The sequence below is a fragment of the Cibotium barometz genome, chromosome 41 (genome assembly GCF_041138505.1).
Source record: "Cibotium barometz isolate CiBa-2024 chromosome 41, ASM4113850v1, whole genome shotgun sequence".
In the NCBI taxonomy this organism is placed as follows: domain Eukaryota; kingdom Viridiplantae; phylum Streptophyta; class Polypodiopsida; order Cyatheales; family Cibotiaceae; genus Cibotium; species Cibotium barometz.
In genome coordinates, this window is record NC_141086.1 from 42917891 (window position 1) to 42938049 (window position 20159).

Sequence of the window (20159 nt, forward strand, 5' to 3'; positions counted from 1 at the left end):
AGCCATGCTTTGAATATACATCGTGGGGAGTCAGCATTAGCAATGGGTGGTCTCTTTGATTCAGAAGTGCCTTCTTCTTATGAAGAAGCACACGAGAATGAGCATTGGGTGCAAGCTATGCAAGCTGAAATTTCTTCTATCATGAAGAACAATACATGGGATCTTGTGGAATTGCCTAAAGGCAAGCATGTCATTGGAACAAAGTGGGTGTACAAAGTCAAAAGAAAGTCTGATGGTACTATTGACAGGTACAAAGCAAGACTTGTGGCTAAAGGCTACTCCCAGAAAAAGGGAATAGATTATGAAGAGACTTTTTCTCCTACTTCGAGAATGACCACAATAAGATCAGTGATTGCATCGGCTGCACATAAAGGATGGATAGTGCATCAATTGGACATCAAAACTGCATTCTTAAATGGGGATTTACAGGAGGAAGTATATGTAAATCCGCCCATTGGTTTTGTAGTTTTTGGTGAGGAACATAAAGTATGCAGGTTACACAAAGCATTGTATGGGTTAAAGCAAGCTCGAAGAGCTTGGTATGATAAGATACATGCTCATCTAACCAGCCAAGGTTATGTGAGTAGTCCAGCTGAAAGCACATTGTATGTGAAGGAAACAGATGCCGATATTCTCATAGTCATCTTGTATGTAAAGCACAAATTTCAGATTTCAAAGCTGATTTGAAAGCTGAATTTGATATGTCAGATTCGGGGCCTTTACACTACTATCTCGGCATACATTTTATGCATACAGATGATGGCATTATTATGCAGCAAACTAAGTACATAAAAAGTTTGCTAAAAAGGTTTCACATGGATGAATGTAAGCCCATTTCTACTCTAGTAGAACCAAGTGTATGGCTTACTATGCATGATATTGGAGAGCCTTTTGAGGCTGGCATTTACAGCCGGGCAGTGGGATGTCTCATTTACTTGTGTAACACGAGGCCAGACATATCTTTTGGGGTGTCTTTGTTGAGCAAATTCATGCACAGTCTAGGCACAAAGCATTGGCAAGCAGTCAAACGCATTTTTCGTTATCTTAAGGGTACCCTGGATCTTGGTTTGTTCTATCCTAGGGGGGGCAGCTTGCAGCTTTATGCATACAATGATTCAGATTGGGCTAGTAATTATAATACCAGGCAATCAACCAGTGGGAATTGTTTTTTTCTTGGCAGTTCATGCATATCTTGGTTGAGTAAAAAGCAACCCACTGTTGCCACATCTACTTGTGAGGCTGAGTACAGGGCAGCCTTCACAGCTACAGTAGATTGTGTATGGTTGAGGAGACTATTGGCTGATCTTTGTGAGTGTTATCAGACACCCACCACCATTCTCACTGATAGCTAGAGTGCTATGGCCGTGGCACGAAATCCAGTATTTCATGCACGTACCAAGCACATTGAGATTCATTATCACTATGTCAGAGAGGCTACATGCAGGGGAGATCAGTTTATCTTACTGCCCTACACAGGATAATGTTGCAGATCTATTCACAAAGGCTTTACCTCGAGAAACGTTTGAAGCTTTCCGCAAAGCTTTGGGCTTACTCTCATACAGAGAGTGATCTGCTACCTTGTACAGGTTTACACTTCCACTACAGGGGGGATTTGTAGGCATATGCTCACTTATGGTAGTGCTATGTGTGAACAGGGCTTAACCAAGGGCACTTTTTCCCATGTGGTTTTTCCCCTATGATATCAAGTGTGAAAGGACACTTAACATATAATATTTTGTACTTCTATATCATATGGATGTGGCACACATGCAAGGGTTGACTTGCATTTTGTGGATACCACACTTTTGGCTCTCTCTCTCTCTCTCTCTCTCTCTCTCTCTCTCTCTCTCTCTCATTTTCTGTGTGTGAGCTTCTCCATCCTGCACCTAACCCTAATGTGCAGGTTTGTGTGTGTGAGTGTGTGAGTCCAATACCAACACTCCATACGAGCATGCCAAGGCATTTCCAACAAAACATAAGAGCCAGTGAGAGGAGCAACCATAAAGCTCTCGTGATCAAGATATTCCTGTATGTGAATGCGGAGCTTGCCAATGATTGGCGTAACATCACTCCTTTACTCTCAAAAGCTACATCTGCATCCATTTGAGTGCCATAATCCGATACATCCAACCCTATGGCGACAACCATATGCACATAAATGAAATTGTCCGATCATCAAAAAAAAAAGTGCATGTTGATCTTTTAGCTGTCCCCATGCTTTACATATAAGTCTTTCAATTGAAGTATGTCCTGTGTTTCCCAGTACATCTGGCACATCATTTACATTAGGCTTTTTGGTGCCACTATCTGCATTTTTCGCGTTTCGTCATAGGGGAAGAGACACTTCTCCTCTGGCTGGCCGCTGTATGAGGAGAAAGCTATCTCGGGGGGGCGGGGGGGTGTCTCGTCTATAGCCTATTTTCAACTCAGCCAGCACAAGAAAAGAGAGAAATCATTGACAACCGCCAAGCAACACATGCTTTTGTAGTTGGCCAGCCCTACAACACAGTCTTGAAGTCGACCAGCTGTCTAGCACGAGTACGAGTAGTCTACCAGCTTCAAGTCTGTTCTCACTATTGTCCAATAGCCCTAAGCTGGTAAGCTCCCTCGAGAAGAAGTCAGCTTGCTCTTTTTGGCTGCCCTGACTTGTTCAACACACCATGCTCCCAGAAAAGCAACTTGTATGCCAATAAAATAAGCAACTCGTTGAGTGCCCAGGTGCCCAACACTCATAACTGGTCCCGGTTCATTAATAAAGTCTAGCTCGATGTGAACTCTCTTATAATTTATATGTGTGCACCCAAACTTTAATGAGTATGAACCTGCAACCATAGACGAAGGAAATAATAATTAAATAAGGTTTGAGTGTGCACACTTACCACTTGCAAAACACATAAAAATCACCGCCTTAGTCCCAAACAGGTGTGCACACACGCGTCCATGGGGTGTCCAAGCGTCCCCGACATTCACAGGCAAAATACCAGGCAATGTCCAAGCAAACAAAACAAGTCACACATGGTTTTTGAGAAAAAGCGAATCACCTCTTTTAAAAAGGCGAAGGATGGCGCATGGAGCAACGCGCATCCCCTTGAGGTGGTCGCTGTGTGGAGTCAGCGCCGCTATGCGTGGTATAGACGGGCTACCAGGCGGGTGACTAGGCGGCGGGTGTTGCTGCTGCGCATGGGCTCCAGGCAGGTGCAGCTGCGCATGGACTACAGGCAGGCACTGCTGCGCATGGGCTACAGCCGGGTGTGGCTTCGCATAAGGACTGCAACTAGTCGGGCAGCCAGGCAGGCAACCAGGTGGCTGCGCATGGGCTACTGCCAGGAAAAGGGGACCAGGTGGCTGTGCGTAGGGGCTGCTGCTAGCCGGGTAGCCAGGCGGGCTTCAGGTGGAGGCTGCACGTGTGGAAGACCAGGTGGCTACGCATATGGGCTGCAACCAGCAACGGGAGCCAGGTGGATGCAAGCGGTTTGCATGTGTGGAAGCAGCCAGTAGAGACATATCCAGGCGACTGTTGGGCTGAACAACACGACTCTATCTCTCTCTCTTGGAAGAAGGCGAGCTAAAGGAAGTGTTGAGGGACTAACAGCCAAGGGGTTTTCTCTCTCTCTCTCTCTCTCTCTCTCTCTCTTCGCAAGCAGGTGGGGTTGCAGGAAATACACTGCCTAGAGACCTCTCTCTCTCTCTCTCTCTCTCTCTCTCTCTCTCTCTCTCATCGTGGATTACAGGCCTTGTTTACGAGATTGGGATACAGAGGATCAAGCTAAGATGCACGGGATGATGTTCTTGGAATAGATGTGTGTTACTCTTCGTCTGGGACTTATGTGTATTCAGGGATTGCTTGACACGTCCTCTATCTTTCTCTCTCTAGGTTTTGGCAACCATGCTTGTATGGTTTATCTGTCTTGGAAACAGGACTTTGGTTTCGAGGAAACAGGCCTTTGGTTTATGGGATACATGTTTATGGTTTATCGGATACAGGTCTTTGGTTTCATATGGAAAGCATGTCTCTGGATACATGTGAACAGGTTCTAGTTTTCTCGAGGTTACATGCAAGCTGTGACTACAGGGGAGGACATGTGGTTTGGTACAGCCCTACTGCTGTTTGGGAAAGGGTTTATGGGATCCATGATGGAGAAGACCTTTTCAAGCAGGGAGGTGTCGTACAAGTGTGCCTTCTCTATGGAATGCTTTGTTCTAATAACGAGAGTTCTTATTTGGAAGTCCTGGGTGAAAGCTTTGAGGGATCCTATTGGTAGAGAATTCGACAAGTTGTACTTTGTACTCAAATTTGATCAAGTAAAGAAATACCGCAAGGGGCGCCACTACGTTTTGGGGCCAATCGGTGTCCTTGTACCATTTGCAGGAGCACTCTAGCTCCCCCTGTATGTTTCCTTGTCCAGGTTCCCATGGGTGATGAAGTGTTTTATGTGCGAGTGTTTGTTTCACCGCCCGTCAGATTTCTGAAGGCCGGTTTCAGGAGAAGTGAATCCAGGACCAACGGGATTGGGTCGGGCTCGAGTCCAAACTCCTCCAGTAGAGGTAAGTGTGAAACTGAAGCTAATGGTTGAGGAGGGGAGGCGGAGACCAAGTCGTTCCAAACCAATTGCGTCCACAAACGCTCCTAGTTTTTTTTTTGGGTCCTTTTTTTTTGGGGGGGGGGTGGTGTTTTTATATTTTCAGTTTCTTCCAAGCGCAAAACAGGCTAGCTGAGAATTCGTTCATCACATGAAAGGTATTGAGCTGATGGGCGAGTGTTGGTGAAGATCCAGCTATGGAAGGCAAGGTCCGCCTTGGAAGGTGCTCATGACGAGGCAAGCGTGAAGAAAGTCCTTCCACAGATTTTCACCATACTGGAGACCATGGACTATAAGCTTGCAGAGAAGTGCTCCACTCGGTACCACATGATCAAAAAAGGCTAGTTGAGAATTCGTTCCATCACATGAAAGGTATTGAGCTGATGGGCTAGTGTTGGTGAAGATCCAGCTATGGAAGGCAAGGCCCGCCTTGGAAGGGTGCTCATGACGAGGCAAGCGTGAAGAAAGTCCTTCCACGGATTTTCACCACACTGGAGACCATGGACTATAAGCTTGCAGTGAAGTACTCCACTCAGTACCACATGATCAATGTTTTATTATCCCTTGTAAGGAGGTAAAATAATAATGGCACATGCCACTTTGGCACAGCCTGCGTGACCAAAGTTAGTTCCTGAGAACTCCTCCAACACTATGGTAGAGGTTTCCCTCGCCTGATAGGTATGCCGCCAGGTAGTCCGCAAACTTGGAGTCCAGTAGCTCCTCCAGGGTGCATGGGGAACCAGATGCTCTGAAGTCTGATGTACTGCCGTTGCCATGAACAAGGCGAGGAAAGGGACAAAGAGGCACCCTTGTGAATCATGCGGGGAAAGGGGAGAAATCTCCTACACGAGATACGAATGTCCACCTGGCATCCAAGAAAGTGGACCGGGGTCCACTGAGGATTCATTGAAAGCCATCCACATGTTCCTACGGTTGAGAGGGGAGTGTCATTACACAGAAACCACATGATTTGTGCCAGTTGATCCATGAGCCCAAGGTGGAACTTCTCAAATCACGGCGGCAAACACAGGGGAGACCATTACAATAGTCTCCATTTGATCAATGACAGAAACATTGCCACCTTTGGTGCAAGCTGGGTCAGTCAATTCGGCGTTGGCAACAACTACTGCTATTGCTAATGGTCCTCCTGGCAAAGTGGCTGATTCTCTCCATCTTCTCAAGGTGGTGGGCACAGCTCATCCTGCGTGGAACCTTGTGGGCGGGGAGCATTCTTCCGTAGTGGCTGTCGGCGCCCTCCATTGGTGCAGAGTAATGTCTCAAGTGGCCAATCTGACAGTTACACGAAACGCTGGCCGAAGAAACCAGAGAACTCCATGTCATAAGGACATGCATCATCTCTAGATGTGGAATTGAGTATTGTTGGAGGTTCTCTGGAGGAAGCCGCCGAGCCAAGATAACCGGTGGACATGCAGGTAACAGTGGGTCTGGGCTAGGGTTGGATGTTTTGTGCACGAAGTGTAAGAACCAGGGTCATACAAAAGAGGAATGTAAAATGCCTCCTGCCCAACGGTGTGCCATCTGTAACAAAGACCAATCCCACAACTAACAAGTGTTACTACAACACCAGGAATAGGACGTAAGGGTGGCAGAAAGCCAGCAAAGACAAGTTCAGCTACAGGAAGTGAATCAAGTAGCAGTAGCACCACAAAATACCTATCAATTTGGACAAGGAGACAAGGAGGACGCTTTGTACCGAGAGGATTAACCTTTCACTATTGAAATGCACCTGACACAAAAGAACAGAGTGCCTAGTCTGGTACAGGCATCAAAAGCAGTTGTAAAACACAAGACAACAATGTGACATGGCCCGAGGAGGACCAATGCCAATTGTTAACAATCTCCCAAAGGTGATGGTTGTAACCAAGTCACAAGGCATGTGCTAGAAAAGTGCAAACAGAAACCAAAACCGGAGAAGCTAAAGAAGCCAAAAGAATGGGTGGGACAACAGAGGATCTGACAACAAGTCACCATGCTCATCAAAGAAGCACAAGGAGTGATCCACACAATGCAAAAGAGAACCCACGCCATCTGAAGACCATTGGGAGCAATCTGAACATGGTTGACTTGACAAAAAAGAAGAAATAGCCACTGGAAAGAAACCATGTGGAGGAGGTGAACGAGGCAAGGAATGGGTGCAAGAGCGCCATAAGGGCCCGTAAGCAACCCTAAAGAGGATGGACAAGAAGACCATCGATCTGGACACTCTGGAAGAAGATTAACAGTGGAACCCAAAGATGGAAGTGAGAGGCACTTCTGAAGAAAAGAAAGAGCAAGTGGAAAAGGGAGAGACGACCAGTCTTGCCAGGAGCACGAGAACAGGTCTCACAAAGAAGAGGGAAATGCAGCAGGATATGAGGTTTGAAAAGACCTTAGTAAAATGAAGTTTAATCTAGATCAATTCTTGTCTCTTGTGAAAATTATTACAGGCAAAAACTGCTCCAAAAATTGGTACCCAACAGAAGCTAGTGGAGATACCTAGAATGGAGCCGGAAACCATGACTGACTAGACTACCAGTCTAGAGAAGATTGTAGATTGTGATACAATCATGCCAGAAGTGATGGTCAAGGTGAGAGGACACATCATTCCTCATGTGATTCTGGAGGGAGGATCAGGGGTTAACATACTATCAGAAAGTTTGGCCAAATGAATGGGCATAACGGCGATGCAGCCCAGCACTGTTTTAAGTCAAAATGATGGACCAGAGGAGACTCCACTTAGTCAAAGGGGAAGAAATAGAGATATGGCTACGTGTGTATTCCCCATAGTTTTCATTATATAAAAATGGAGGAAATATTCAGGAGCCTACCCAATGCTATTCGGAGGACCATGGCTGCCCGATCAAGACCAACATTTCAGTGGTTCTAACACCACCTAGCCGGCATCAGCTAACCAAGCTATCCTTCTGTGCGCGATGCCATAAGGTGGTGACAATTAATGCCATACCAGTCTATGTGACTCATGGGGAAAGCATCGGGACAAGCACTAATATGAGCTGGACTAGTATCCAGACAGCATCTGGATGGAATAGACGAGTGTTGGGGTGACTCTAATGAGTGATTAGAGTTGGTGACTCTAATGAGTGATTAGAGTTGGTGACTTTGACTATTGAATTTATGCACTCATGCAAGGGTTGGTGATTGTAGTGAGTGTGTAAACTTATGAAAGAGTTGGTGATTCTGTTCAGTGAGCATGTGAACTCATGGAAGGGTTGGTGACCCTAGTGAGTTAATTGGACTCATGCAAGGTAGTTGCTCTAGTGAGTACATTATTTGGATCTTGCCCATGGTTGCGATTGTTTTGGTGTACAAGATGGCAAGTTTGGAGATCTAATCCAAATTATTGCTGACAAGCATTTGCTTGTGAAATGCACTTGCATGTGTGGCTTGTTTTGTTTGCCTGGACATTGCTTAGTATTTTACCTGTGAATGTCCACGAGGACCGGGGACGCCTCGACACCCCGTGCATGTATGTGTGCACACTTGTTTGGGACTAAGGCGGTGATTTTTATGTGTTTTGCAGGTGGTAAGTGTGCACACTCAAACCTTATTTAATTATTATTTCCTTTGTATACTAAAGTCTATGGTTGCAGGTTCACACACATTAAAGTTTGGGTGGACAAACTTATAAATTATAAGAGTTCACATCGGCTGAACTTTATTAATGAACCGGGACCAATTATGAGTGTGGGGCACCCGAGCATTGGACCAAAAGCCCACGAGTTGCTAAAAGTGGTTGAGAAGGTATTTTTATGGCACACGAGTTGCTTTTCTAGGAGCATGATGTGTTGAACAAGTCAGGGCAGCCAAAAAGAGCAAGTCGACTTCTTTTGGAGGGAGCTTAGGGCTGTTGGACAGCAGTGAGAAGAGACTTGAAGCTGGCCGACTGCTCCTACTGGTGCTAGACTGCTAGTCGACTGCAAGAATATGTGCTGTAGGATTGGTTGTCAGTGATTTCTCTCTTTTCTTGTGTTGGTCAGGTTGAATACAAGCTATAGGGAGCCAGCTGAGTTGAATACAGGCTCTCTAGGGCTGGTTGGCAGCTTCTCTTGCTTCTCTACAGGCTGGCTGTGCTGATTTACAGCATAACCCCGCAAGATAACAAGGCTTTCTGGGGTTGGAATTGATGCAACTTGTGCCTGGCTTCAACCCTACTCACTAGTTGCAAAACGATTTGGCCGAAGTGCTGTTTTGGGCCTGTTTGGAGCTGTTGGTTTGCACAATTGTGTGGACCGTCGTGAAATCAAGGACACAGTTGGTGACTGTTTAGCCTTGGTTGGTGATCGAGGGCTTGGTTTCACTAGAAGGCAGTTGGTGATTTCTTTGGCCTTGGTTGATAACCGAGGGTTGGCTGTCTTTGAAGAGCAGTTGGTGACTACTTTGGCGCTGGTTGGTGACCGAGGGTTGGTTTTCTTTGAAGAGTAGATGGTGATTGCTTTCCCCTGGTTGGTGACTGAGGGTTTGTTTTCTTTATTGAGAAGTTGGTGACTGCTTTGCTCTGGTTGGTGACCGAGAGCTTGTATTTCTTTGTTTTTCACAGATTTGGACAAATCTGGTGTTGGCAGAGGAGTGGAACTCCCGAGGAGCCGCATCTTGTACAAGAGAATACTCTGTTGGTAATAAAGATACCTCGGGGGGCTGGCCCAACATCAGCCCCTAGTGCTGTGTCATGTGCAAGATTATCTTATGTGGTTTCAGGATGTATTTGTTTATGATCCCCGTGACAAATGTATTGATTCATGCTCATGTTGTGATGGATGTTGAATGTATGCTGTGATTTGGGCCAATTTTTTTTTTTGTATTCACGTGCCCACCTGTGACACACTGTGCCTAATGTAAAAAGCTTAGGTCAAGGTTAGGAGAGGAAGAAGAAAGCTCACTAATGTGTGAAGCTAGCATGCCAGTAGAGAGAAGACGAATCTCATAGATTGCAGCATAATTGTGAGCAGGATTGAGGTGATGGAAGAGGCGGCCACTGGGGAAAAAAGGAAGGAGGGGGATGGTCTTTTCCCTTGTCTCTTGATCTGAAGGGATGTGATGGAAGGGAGATTTCAATTCAATTTCATGGGGATGAGATTTTCCATGGGATGAACTGCACTGACAATAGTGGTTCAATGATAATTGACAAGATTGCTTGATTTACTCATGATTGGACACTTCAAAAGATTGACTTGCGGAATTGGGCTTGTGCAGTTTCACCAACCTAACTGGGATTGATTATAGTGAAGGTGCCGTGGAGCTGGCAAAAGCGGTTGCTGACCGCAATGGTTATAGTGACATCAAGTTCATGGTAATGTTTCCTTTTTGAGCAGTCAAGCTGCCTAGACTTTAACACTCTCTTGATTAGATGTGCTTCTCTGGAGTTCATCCTTACTCCCCTTAGACTTATGATGGTTGATATTCAGTACTGTGTAATGTTGGAATGTATCTTAACCTTGAGTTTATGTGAAATGTGAGTCATCTGATTAAAGGAGAAGATAAAAAAATGCCATTTGATTTCATGCAGGTGGATGATATTCTAGAGACAAAGCTGCATTCACAATTCAAGCTTATAACTGACAAAGGCACTCTTGACGCAATCGGTCTCCACCCAGAAGGTGCCCAGAAAAGGTAACTAACTGATTTAAGCTGCTGCTTTTTTTTTTTGATTGAGGTAGTTTGGCTTCAATTAGATGCCTGACTGTAATGCTTTTTTATGCATGTACATACATGTAGCTTCTCAGTTCTTCAAAGAAGCTTGACCTTGCACAAGTTTACTATAATGCTTACTTATGCATGTACAAATTCAGCTTGTATTTTCTCAAACTCTCTCTCTCTCTCTCTCTCTCTCTCTTCCTGTAGGGTCATGTATTGGAAAGCTGTATCAAAGCTCATTGCTCCAGGCGGTGTTTTGGTAACTTTATTCCAGCCCCATAACCATCAATGTGTGGTTTTAATAATGCTTTGTGCTAGGTTTATGCATAACTGCTAATGTATCCTGTGGTGGGTCATTGTGTAGGTTATCACTTCATGCAATAGTACCAAAGATGAACTGGTGGATGAAGCATGCTCTTACATGCAGAGCCCAATTATTGGTACCTTCTATCTTCGAGGAGAGGATTCCGTTTCGACTTCTTCTACATCATCTTCATCTTCAGATGTACAGCATGTATTTCATTACATTGATCATGTTAGAACCTATCCAACATTTCGATTTGGAGGTATAGAAGGGACAAAGGTTTCTACAGTCGCGTTCCTCCGCACATCAGCATAAGATAAAGGCCAACCTCCTAGTTTGAACACACTGTGATCTGTAACTTATGGGTATTTGTTCTTTGGACTTTTTTTTGCTTCCAATGGAGGTCAATTGGGAGGGGGTTTTAAAGGTAAAAAAACTCTTCAAAGGTGTTGTGTTTACTATGGTATAACAAGATGGTATTTGAAACGGACCTGTTCACTTTTACAATAATCTAGCATACAATCTGTACATGTGGGAATGCACAATTGTTGCCTTGTAATTAATTAAGGTTGGACCACAACGTGACATAAGTAGGAATGCTTGGATTATCTGAAATAGCTTCATTTTGATAAATTCAACGTAGACTCGGTCCATCTATAATGATGCGAGTTGTGTGGGGCAGACATTGTTCAAACCAACTTTTGATTACGGATTGATGTTGTTTACATGAAGGACTTGCTCCTTGGAAACCCCTTGCATGGTTGATATTCTTGTTTAAAACTTTACACACATAAAACACACACTACTAAGCAAAACAACTATTCTCGCAAGAGAGAGAATGGAAGATTATGATTGCTTCTATGCTTTCACCTCGCATTGAAAATGATTGGTTACTCAACCTCTTTCCCTTGAATTATTTTTTCTTCCTTCATTTTCTTTTTCTTTGGGGTGGTGAAAAAATGGGGAAGGAGACAGTGGGGGATAAGAGTAGGTTTTGTGACTCTTATTTATGTGAGAACATAGAACACAGGACCAGACTTTGTACAATAGATAGAGGGAGAATAATACTCAATTATAGTTGCAAAATGATGATTATAAATGATGGCTTGTGCTTCTACATGTGTGCTTCAGAGCTGATAATAGAGTTGATGGCATGTTTAGGAAATGTACTTGTATGCTTTAGGTAATAGCAGCTTTGTTGGCAAGTTAGGAAATCTATGGGGAAAGGCTATGTGTGCAATATGAATAGGAGTGAAGGTAGATCATACCACTCGTTGGTCATCTTTGGTTGTGTCCACTTGGACCCAATAAATCATACCATTCGATTGAGGTAATGTAAGACTATAAAGAAGACCAAGCATCTTGATGTAGCTTTTAATCTTTGGATGTTGGACCCAACCGAGAGAGAGAGAGAGAGAGAGAGAGAGAGAGAGAGAGAGAGGATCTCAACTCTTCGTTAATGCTGCAAAGTGGATTTTCATCAGTTACAAACCATGGGCATGTTCACACGAATGTCAAAAATAAATTTTTTTCCTAACTAGTGAAAAAAAGAATGACCTTCAATTTCAAAAAGCTTTTAACCAGTTTTATAACTAAAATAGCAAAATTTTAGTCTTTAAAAAGGCAGATGCAAGGAAGGTGGCATACAAAATGAGGTGGTTTATGTGTTTGAGCAACTTGGGATCCTTCTACAAGAAGATGACAATAATTTTGTGCCAGTTGTTTCTTGAAGATCGAAGAGGGGAAGGAATGCTAAAGAAAGGTTGCATACAACTTATGTTGAAATGGCCAAGGGATGCCAATTTGCAACGTTTCTATGGTTAAAAATGCTGAGATAATTGCAAAAAAAGCCTCTACTTGGCTATCGTTGATGTCAATTTTAAGGACACTACACACATCCTATGCATCCGTGGTTAAAGGAGAAAAGAAAGATGAAAGTGGCCATGTTCGAAAAACCATTGTAAGTTCTTCTATGGTTGCATTTTCAGCTTATGATATGTTGCCACAAAGAAGCTTGATCATGATGATTACATTGATAAATTGTTGGATTGCATATTGATTGAGGTGTCATGTGGATGATGCAATCTTAGAGGCCGACCCATGCACATGAAAGATCTATTGCAATACATTGTTTGAGCAACAATCCTTCACAAAGGATTGGAAAATTTATGATTGTGCTCTTTATGAGGATGTTCTATATGGTGCATTGGTGACTCATTGTTGGGACAATATATTGTTGTTTGAAGTGATGATCATGGTATTACCACTTATTTTAAGGATGAGGATATCTATGAAGATGCAAATGATAGTAGCCTTGATGAAGAAGATATTCATTTATGAGGATGCACGTTCTATGCTTTGCAGGAGATCTTCAAGTGGATTTTGAGGATGACAATAAAGTTCAGTTGATTTTTAGGTGTGCACTTCAGGAGGCTACTTGTGCTTGAGGAGGTTTGATCATGGGTCCATGGGTCTCTAGGTATTTCTTTTAATCTGGGAGCTACTTGTGCTTGAGAAGGCTTGATCGTTGGTCTCTCGATTTGCATTTTGATATGAGAGGGTACTTGTGCTTGAGGACATTTGATCGTTGGTCTCTTGGTTTGCCTTTTCATCCAAGAGGTCAAAGCTTTTGATAGGTGTCCTTCGGCTTCCTTTGAGGATTCAATTGGTGAATAAAAACATTGATTATGGTTTGTTGGAATTTTTGAAAATAATTTTTTTAACAACCCTATACCTTTCGATTTTAGATGTGTAATGCATGGAAGCTTCACAAATTGCATATGTCACTATGGAGTATGTTATATTTCTTGATTGGAGGACACTGGGGATAGTTTACTATCTTTGTAGCTCCAACATACATGGCTCATGCATGAGCATTCTACTTGACATGAGTCCTTGATGGCATTCTCCATTCATGTGAGTTGGTATATGTAAACCTAAGGTTTTGAGGATGAAACCTCTTGGGTGGGGATAGTTTACTATCTTTGTAGCTCCAACATACATGGCTCATGCATGAGCATTCTACTTGACATGAGTCCTTGATGGCATTCTCCATTCATGTGAGTTGGTATATGTAAACCTAAGGTTTTGAGGATGAAACCTCTTGGGTGGGGATGGTTTGTAACAAAGTAAAAGAGACTTAAGTCAATTTGGGCTTAAGGCCAAAGGAAAAAGGGGATGTGAAAGGGGCCAATGGTTAGGACTAGGGTTGGGCAAGCCCATGAACACTTTTAAGTGTAGTGCAAATTTAAGAAAATAATAAAAATAAAATTTAAAAATTAGGCCCTCCTCTATGTGTCAAAAGTTTTCCCTCTTTGTCGTATTTGGACACAGAAAAGCTACCCCATGTCCTCTTGCACAACAATGCAAAAATGCCCTCTCTTGATGCCAAGCATTTTTGTTTTTGAATATTGAATGGTTTATCTATTACATTAATGTTCATGATTAGGTTTTCCCCTTGAGCACCGTTAGGGTTTTTAATCACAATTAGGGCTTTGTCTTTGAACACGATTAGGAGTTTTGGGTCATTTAACATTTTTGTACCTGCTCAACTTTTTGCCATTTTCAATACTAAGTGCAATTTAGATGCCATGGTGCACCTAACCAAAACATATGATTTTTTGTACCTGCTCAACTTTTTATCATTTTCAATACTAAGTGCAATTTAGATGCCATGGTGCACCTAACCAAAACATATGATTTTTTGCAACACCAAAACAAGATGACATGGATGAAGGACTGAGACTTTTTGTTGGGATCTCAGCTAAAAGTAGAAAGTACACATGTTATCACCCACATACCCATAGGTTCCATCGCTCACACAGGGGGATTGTACAGTGTTAACTTATTTCAAAGCGTGTACTACATTGGGAAGGAAGATCTTCCATTTTATAAATATCCAGCACTCCTAGATCTTATGTCAATGTGTGGGGCTCCCTAACTTCTCAAAGATATGTATCAAAATGACAAGGTGGCATCCACATCTACTGGCTACATCAATGAACCCATCCGAATACTATTATTCTAAAAAAAACCATTTTTTAGGGATTCTCATTGGATGATTTGATACATCTATGCTATAGAACATTTGATTGTGTATGCAAGCTACACGAATGAGAATGAGTTTGTAATATCTATGCTGTAGAACATTTGATTGTGTATGCAAGCTACATGAATGATAAAATGAGTTTGTAACATCTTTTTTAGGTTTACTTGAGGTTGTAGCTTGTATAGTGAAGGGCTTGGAAATGGCCTTGGTAAATTTGCCTGAAGAATATTATCTTGATTAGTCGATGTTGATTAATTTTGGATCAAATGAAGCTTTTGTAATGGTAGGTGTAACTAATGGCTTAAAGCTCTTTTGAGAAAGAAAAGTCCCTTCATGAATTCAACACGTTGGGAAGCCCATCACACTCAGTTATGTGTTTTAGATGCATTCAAGCATAATGATAGTGCTAAATTCATGGGTGTAGTTTTAAATGATATTGCAAGTGTCAAAAAAACAATTCTAGTAAGCTAACAAAGCTACAAGGATATCTAATATGGTTAAGTAGACACAAGGTAGTTGTAAAGGTATGTGAAGCTATGGAGCCACTTCTATGCTTGAAAGAGGAAAGTGTGAGTCTACAAGATGGTAGATTTGTATGCTGCATCCTTTATGGTTGATATATTGGATCATCTAGCTACATTGTCATTAGTGATTTAAACAAGATATGTTGATGTAACAAGCATACCTAGCTTAACATCTTCCATAATTAATACAGTGTTGGAAATGGAGTTTAAGGAGCTAGAAAGCTTTGGAGTCTTTGAGCTAGATACTTTTGTATGGAAATACTCCCACTTTGGAAGATGGTGTATGTTTTGACACATTAATTGATGAAAGGGCTTTAACGAGGCAATTTCATGTCTTCAAATTATAAGGGGCATCATATTGGAAAGGTAAAGTTCTCAAGGAAGCATGGTGATTTATAGGTACAAGTGAAGCAAGGTGTCTAAAGTATCCGACTTTGCTTTGCTTGGCTTAAATTGCCATGCCATATAGTGTTATAGCAAGGTTATTTATGAAAGAGGATTTAGTGTGCAAAACATAGCAAAAATAAATTGAGGAATGGTTTGTCAACCAAATGCATTGATATAGTCATATGTATATCAAAATAAAATAAGGAATGGTTTGGATACGAAACGTATTGATATACTCATATGTATATCCATCGGGCTAATGAGGAATGGTTTGGATACTAAACGCATTGATATACTCATATGTAGGCTAACTCTAGTTCCATTTGATTTCATAGATGCCATGGTCTTATGGAGTGGCAGTGCAAAAACCTTAAGATAACTCTAAAAAGTTTATGAATTGGCATTATGTATTTATGAGCATTCTATGAGAAGAAAGTGTAATATTATTTGGGTTTTACTATGAAATCTTGTAAGAGTGGAAACATTTTTCTATCTTGTTTAGGATTGAATTATTTCTTTAGTTTGGAACTTGCATGCTCTAAGGAGTTATTCGTGTGGAGAAACATGATGTTCCCCTTTAATTCTTTTATTTTTTATTTTTGGAAGGTAATTTTTGTGTAGAGGTTATATTGCAAGTTTTTGCAATTAATTTAAAAAAAATTCAAAGAAAAATGTTAAGCTTTCCTTTATAGGGGTAGAGAGAGAGAGAGAGAGAGAGAGAGAGAGAGAGAGAGAGATGATGATGATGATGATGATGGTGATGTATTAGCATCCTCAAGAGGCCAGTGAGACATGACCTATGGGACCTAGCAAGAACATTACATAGTCTCCTCTCAAGGACTAGAGGGTCCAACTCTTATACATATTGTCATGGTTTCTTGTCTATGCTCAAATAAGAGACATAAAAAGGTACCTAGGATACGAGGATTGCTATGGCTGACCTCAAGGAGTTGGGATAGATTGGCACATTGGGTGATCAATGTCAGAAAGTACACTCTAATGTCAGCATAGGCTAGGCATGTGAGCATGAAGTGTTCCTCATCCTTAATTTCATGACCATGACATAATGTGCATACTCGATCTTTTATTTCTAGACCACTCCATGCTCCGGTTTCAATGGCCAAATCATGGGATTAGGTGCGAAGAAGTGTGATAGCTCATCTAGCCTTGGATGGCATGGGAATGGCAATATGTGGTGGCTGTGTGTGCCCTGGTGTTTCTTTATAGGTTTCCCAACATGTTGGATTGATGCGAGTGCAATAGTACTTAAGTTTACTATTATTTGCATACTCTTCCCATTTGATCTTAAGTGTAAGATTTCTCCCTCTAGCTTTTGAGGTGTACAAGTGTAAGAACCTTCCCTTGTGATCTTGTAGTTATTCCCCTCTCTGAAATAGAAGAAAGATCCTGTTTTATCCTGGAGAGAGAAAATATCTAGAGAGAGATAATCCAAAATTGAGATATTTTTGGATAAAAAAACCTCCTAGTGTCTAAAATAGTTTCCCCTAAAACAGAAATTCAAAAAGAACTTTCCAATGTGCAATTGGAGTTAATTGAAAATGTGTATAAAGGACCTTAGCCTAAGGGTCTAGATTTTCAGAAATTTTTGGATTATGGTCCAATTAAGGTTCTTATGGGCCAATAGAATCAATCCAAGTCTAGGGAGGAGATAAATCCAATGAATAAAAGAAAATACCCAAAAATGAGTAAATATCCACATAAGATGAGGAGTTGATTGAGTATAAGGTTTATTAGTTAAAAACTATGAGATATTACTAAAAAATGAGATATTTTGGTATAATGATACATTTTTGACACCTTGGTAAGGAGGGGGGAGACTTCAAGGAGGCGCCTATTTCACACATGTGGTGGAGTTTTTAACTCAAAAAATTGTGATATTTTTATCTCTCCTCTCTCCTCGATCAAACCAAATCAAAAGGGAGCCAAACTAGGTCCAAATCTTGTCCAAATTCAGCCAAACTGAGCCTGGAAAATTCGAGAACCTAGTTGGACTTGGTTAGAGGCCTCCCTCACCTATAAATATATTATTAGTCTTTTGCAAAAAAAATTGTGAACTATACCATGCTAGTATTACATTAAAATAATGATATTTTTTTATTATCCCATTGATTGGTTGGGGGCTTCTTCTAAGATAGAGAAGCAAGCAAAAACAAGAGGTAAAGTGTAATTTTATGGTTTTTCTATCATATTCTCAATGTTTTCACTTCTCAACCCCTCTCAAGCTTGAGAAGTTTCTAAATTAAGTGTTTATAATGCAAATCAAGCTTTTCTTAACAGTTGTAAAATGAATAATTAATAAAAGTTTACATTTATTCTTAATTAGGATGCTTTTTATGTTTATCTCTCTCTCCCCCAAAGAATGGTCACATACATCTTTCCTTTCACATACATCCTTCACATAAATACATCTACATCCATTCCTCGTTCATTTTCATCTATCTGATTCGTTTCACATCCTCATATCTATTTATAGAATGCAAGAGAATTCTTATTTTTGATATAAGATTTTTTTACATATCTATTTATGCATAAATTTCATTTTAAGGAGAATAACACTTTCGAAATAAAAATCAATCTTTTATGCATCTTCCTATGCATAAATTTATTTTAAATGAGAATGACACTTTTGAATTAAAATTCAATCTTTTATGTATCTTCTCATGCATAAAATCAAAATTGATAAAAATAACTCTTTTGAACTAAAAAAAAGATTTCTTTATGCATCTTTCTAGGCATAAAATCAAAATTGATGAGAATAACACTTTTGGATTAAAGTAAATTCTTTATGCATCTTTCCATGCATGAATCCAATTTAGTAGGAATTATACTTTTAGAATAAAAGAATTCCTCTTATGCATCTTATTTATGCATAAAATCATTTTTGATAAAAATCACACTTTTAATATTAAAAAAATATCTTTTATGTATATGTTTATGCATACAAATCATTTATGATGAAAATCACTCTTTTAATATAAAAGAATTTCTTTTATGCATCTAATTTATGCATAAAATCGTTTATGATAAAAATCACACTTTTAATATAAAAAATATCTTTTATGCATATAAATTATTTATGATGAAAATCACTCTTTTAATATAAAAGAATTTCTTTTATGAATCTAATTTATGCATAAAATCATTTATGATGAAAATTAAACTTTTAATTTATAAAAAAATATCTTTTATGCATATGTTTATGCATACAAATTATTTATGATGAAAATCACTCTTTTAATATAAAAGAATATCTTTTATGCATCTAATTTATGCATAAAATCATTTATGAAAAATCACTCCTTTGAATTAAAAAAAATAAAATTCTTTATGCATAAAATAAAAATTGATGAAAATAATACTTTTTGAATTAATTTAAATTCTTTATGCATCTATCCATGCATAAATCCAATTTAGTAGGAATTACACTTTTAGAATAAAAAAGTAAAACTTATTTTTACACAATTTTAGAAAATTTTGCCATAACCTTCTTTGTATGACTGACCATTTTTCAATTTTTAACTTTCTAAAATCAACTAGAATTTCACCAAGAGTATTTAATTCATTCTAAAAAGAGCAAGTTCTACTTATTCAAGAGAAACATTATGAAAAACTTGATTTGAACCCAACAGAATCCGGGGATAAAGATCCCTTATATAAAACTCATTATTAAATAACAATTCACTCAGATCATAACATTCAATTCTTTATCACAATAATGGTCTATTAGACCAATTTTCTATCTGAACAGTCCTTTATGGAAATTTTTCATTTATGCAGATTTTTAATTTGACCTTGCTTTAACTTGATCTACTAGGTCAAGTGTTAACATCAGCAATCTGCCAGCACAATCCACTAATCTTATAGTGATTTGCTGGAGTCATTAACATTATTCTAACTACGAACATTATCACAGGGACTCGTCTCATTCATCCTCATTGAGGTTTTGCTTAGTTATTACAATTCAACCAAAATTCAAAAATCTTCATTTTTCAATCAGAATCCAAATTAACTCATCATTTCTCAATCAGAATTTAAAATCATATCAACCACATTTGAATTCATCATCTGGATAGTATTAATGCTTATAACTTCAAGTCTTAGATTTACTTGTATATACTGCCAGTAGTAAAGAGCTGCAGTTATACCCTCGGTATATATGGGTAGTCATGGTTCTTGGAACTATAAGGTAAATACCATCATGTCTAGGTCTCAAGCAAGTCAAGGACTCCATACAATTATGGTACTTCCATCTGAAGACCCAGTTACTAAATTACGAATTTCAGTTTGAATAACAAATTGTATGAATTTTATCACACAATTACAACCTTTTAGTACTTCTTGATAAACTTTTGACATATTTGGCTTCTCGCTTGATCCTTATTACCCAAATAGCTCTAATACCAACTATAAGATCCCAAACCCCACTGCGCAACGAATTTTGAGTTGCTAGCAGCAGAAATAGCACTTCTTGCGCAGGGTAGGGTCCCACACTCGGGGCCTCGCCCACGGATATCCGGGGGTTGTTGCAAGATCAGGGTATCCAGTTTTATCCAGTTTATGCTGGGACAATGCTTGGAGAGCAAATTTTGGGGGGCAAGGTACTTAAAATGAGATCAAGCAAATAATAGAAAATACGCTTGTCC

General features: G+C 40.2%; 1 protein-coding gene across 1 annotated transcript in view; it reads left to right on the plus strand.

The window, feature by feature from the left end:
* Positions 1-11022, plus strand: part of LOC147614965 (uncharacterized) — a 59514-nt gene extending 48492 nt beyond the window's left edge. Inside the window, exons 5-8 of the mRNA XM_086780261.1 lie at positions 9792-9888; positions 10105-10208; positions 10440-10491; positions 10597-11022. Of these exons, the coding sequence (XP_086636387.1) occupies positions 9792-9888; positions 10105-10208; positions 10440-10491; positions 10597-10851 (508 nt within the window). The 3' untranslated portion in view covers positions 10852-11022. The remainder of the gene's footprint in view (positions 1-9791; positions 9889-10104; positions 10209-10439; positions 10492-10596) is intronic.
* The last annotated feature ends 9137 nt before the right edge of the window (positions 11023-20159 follow it).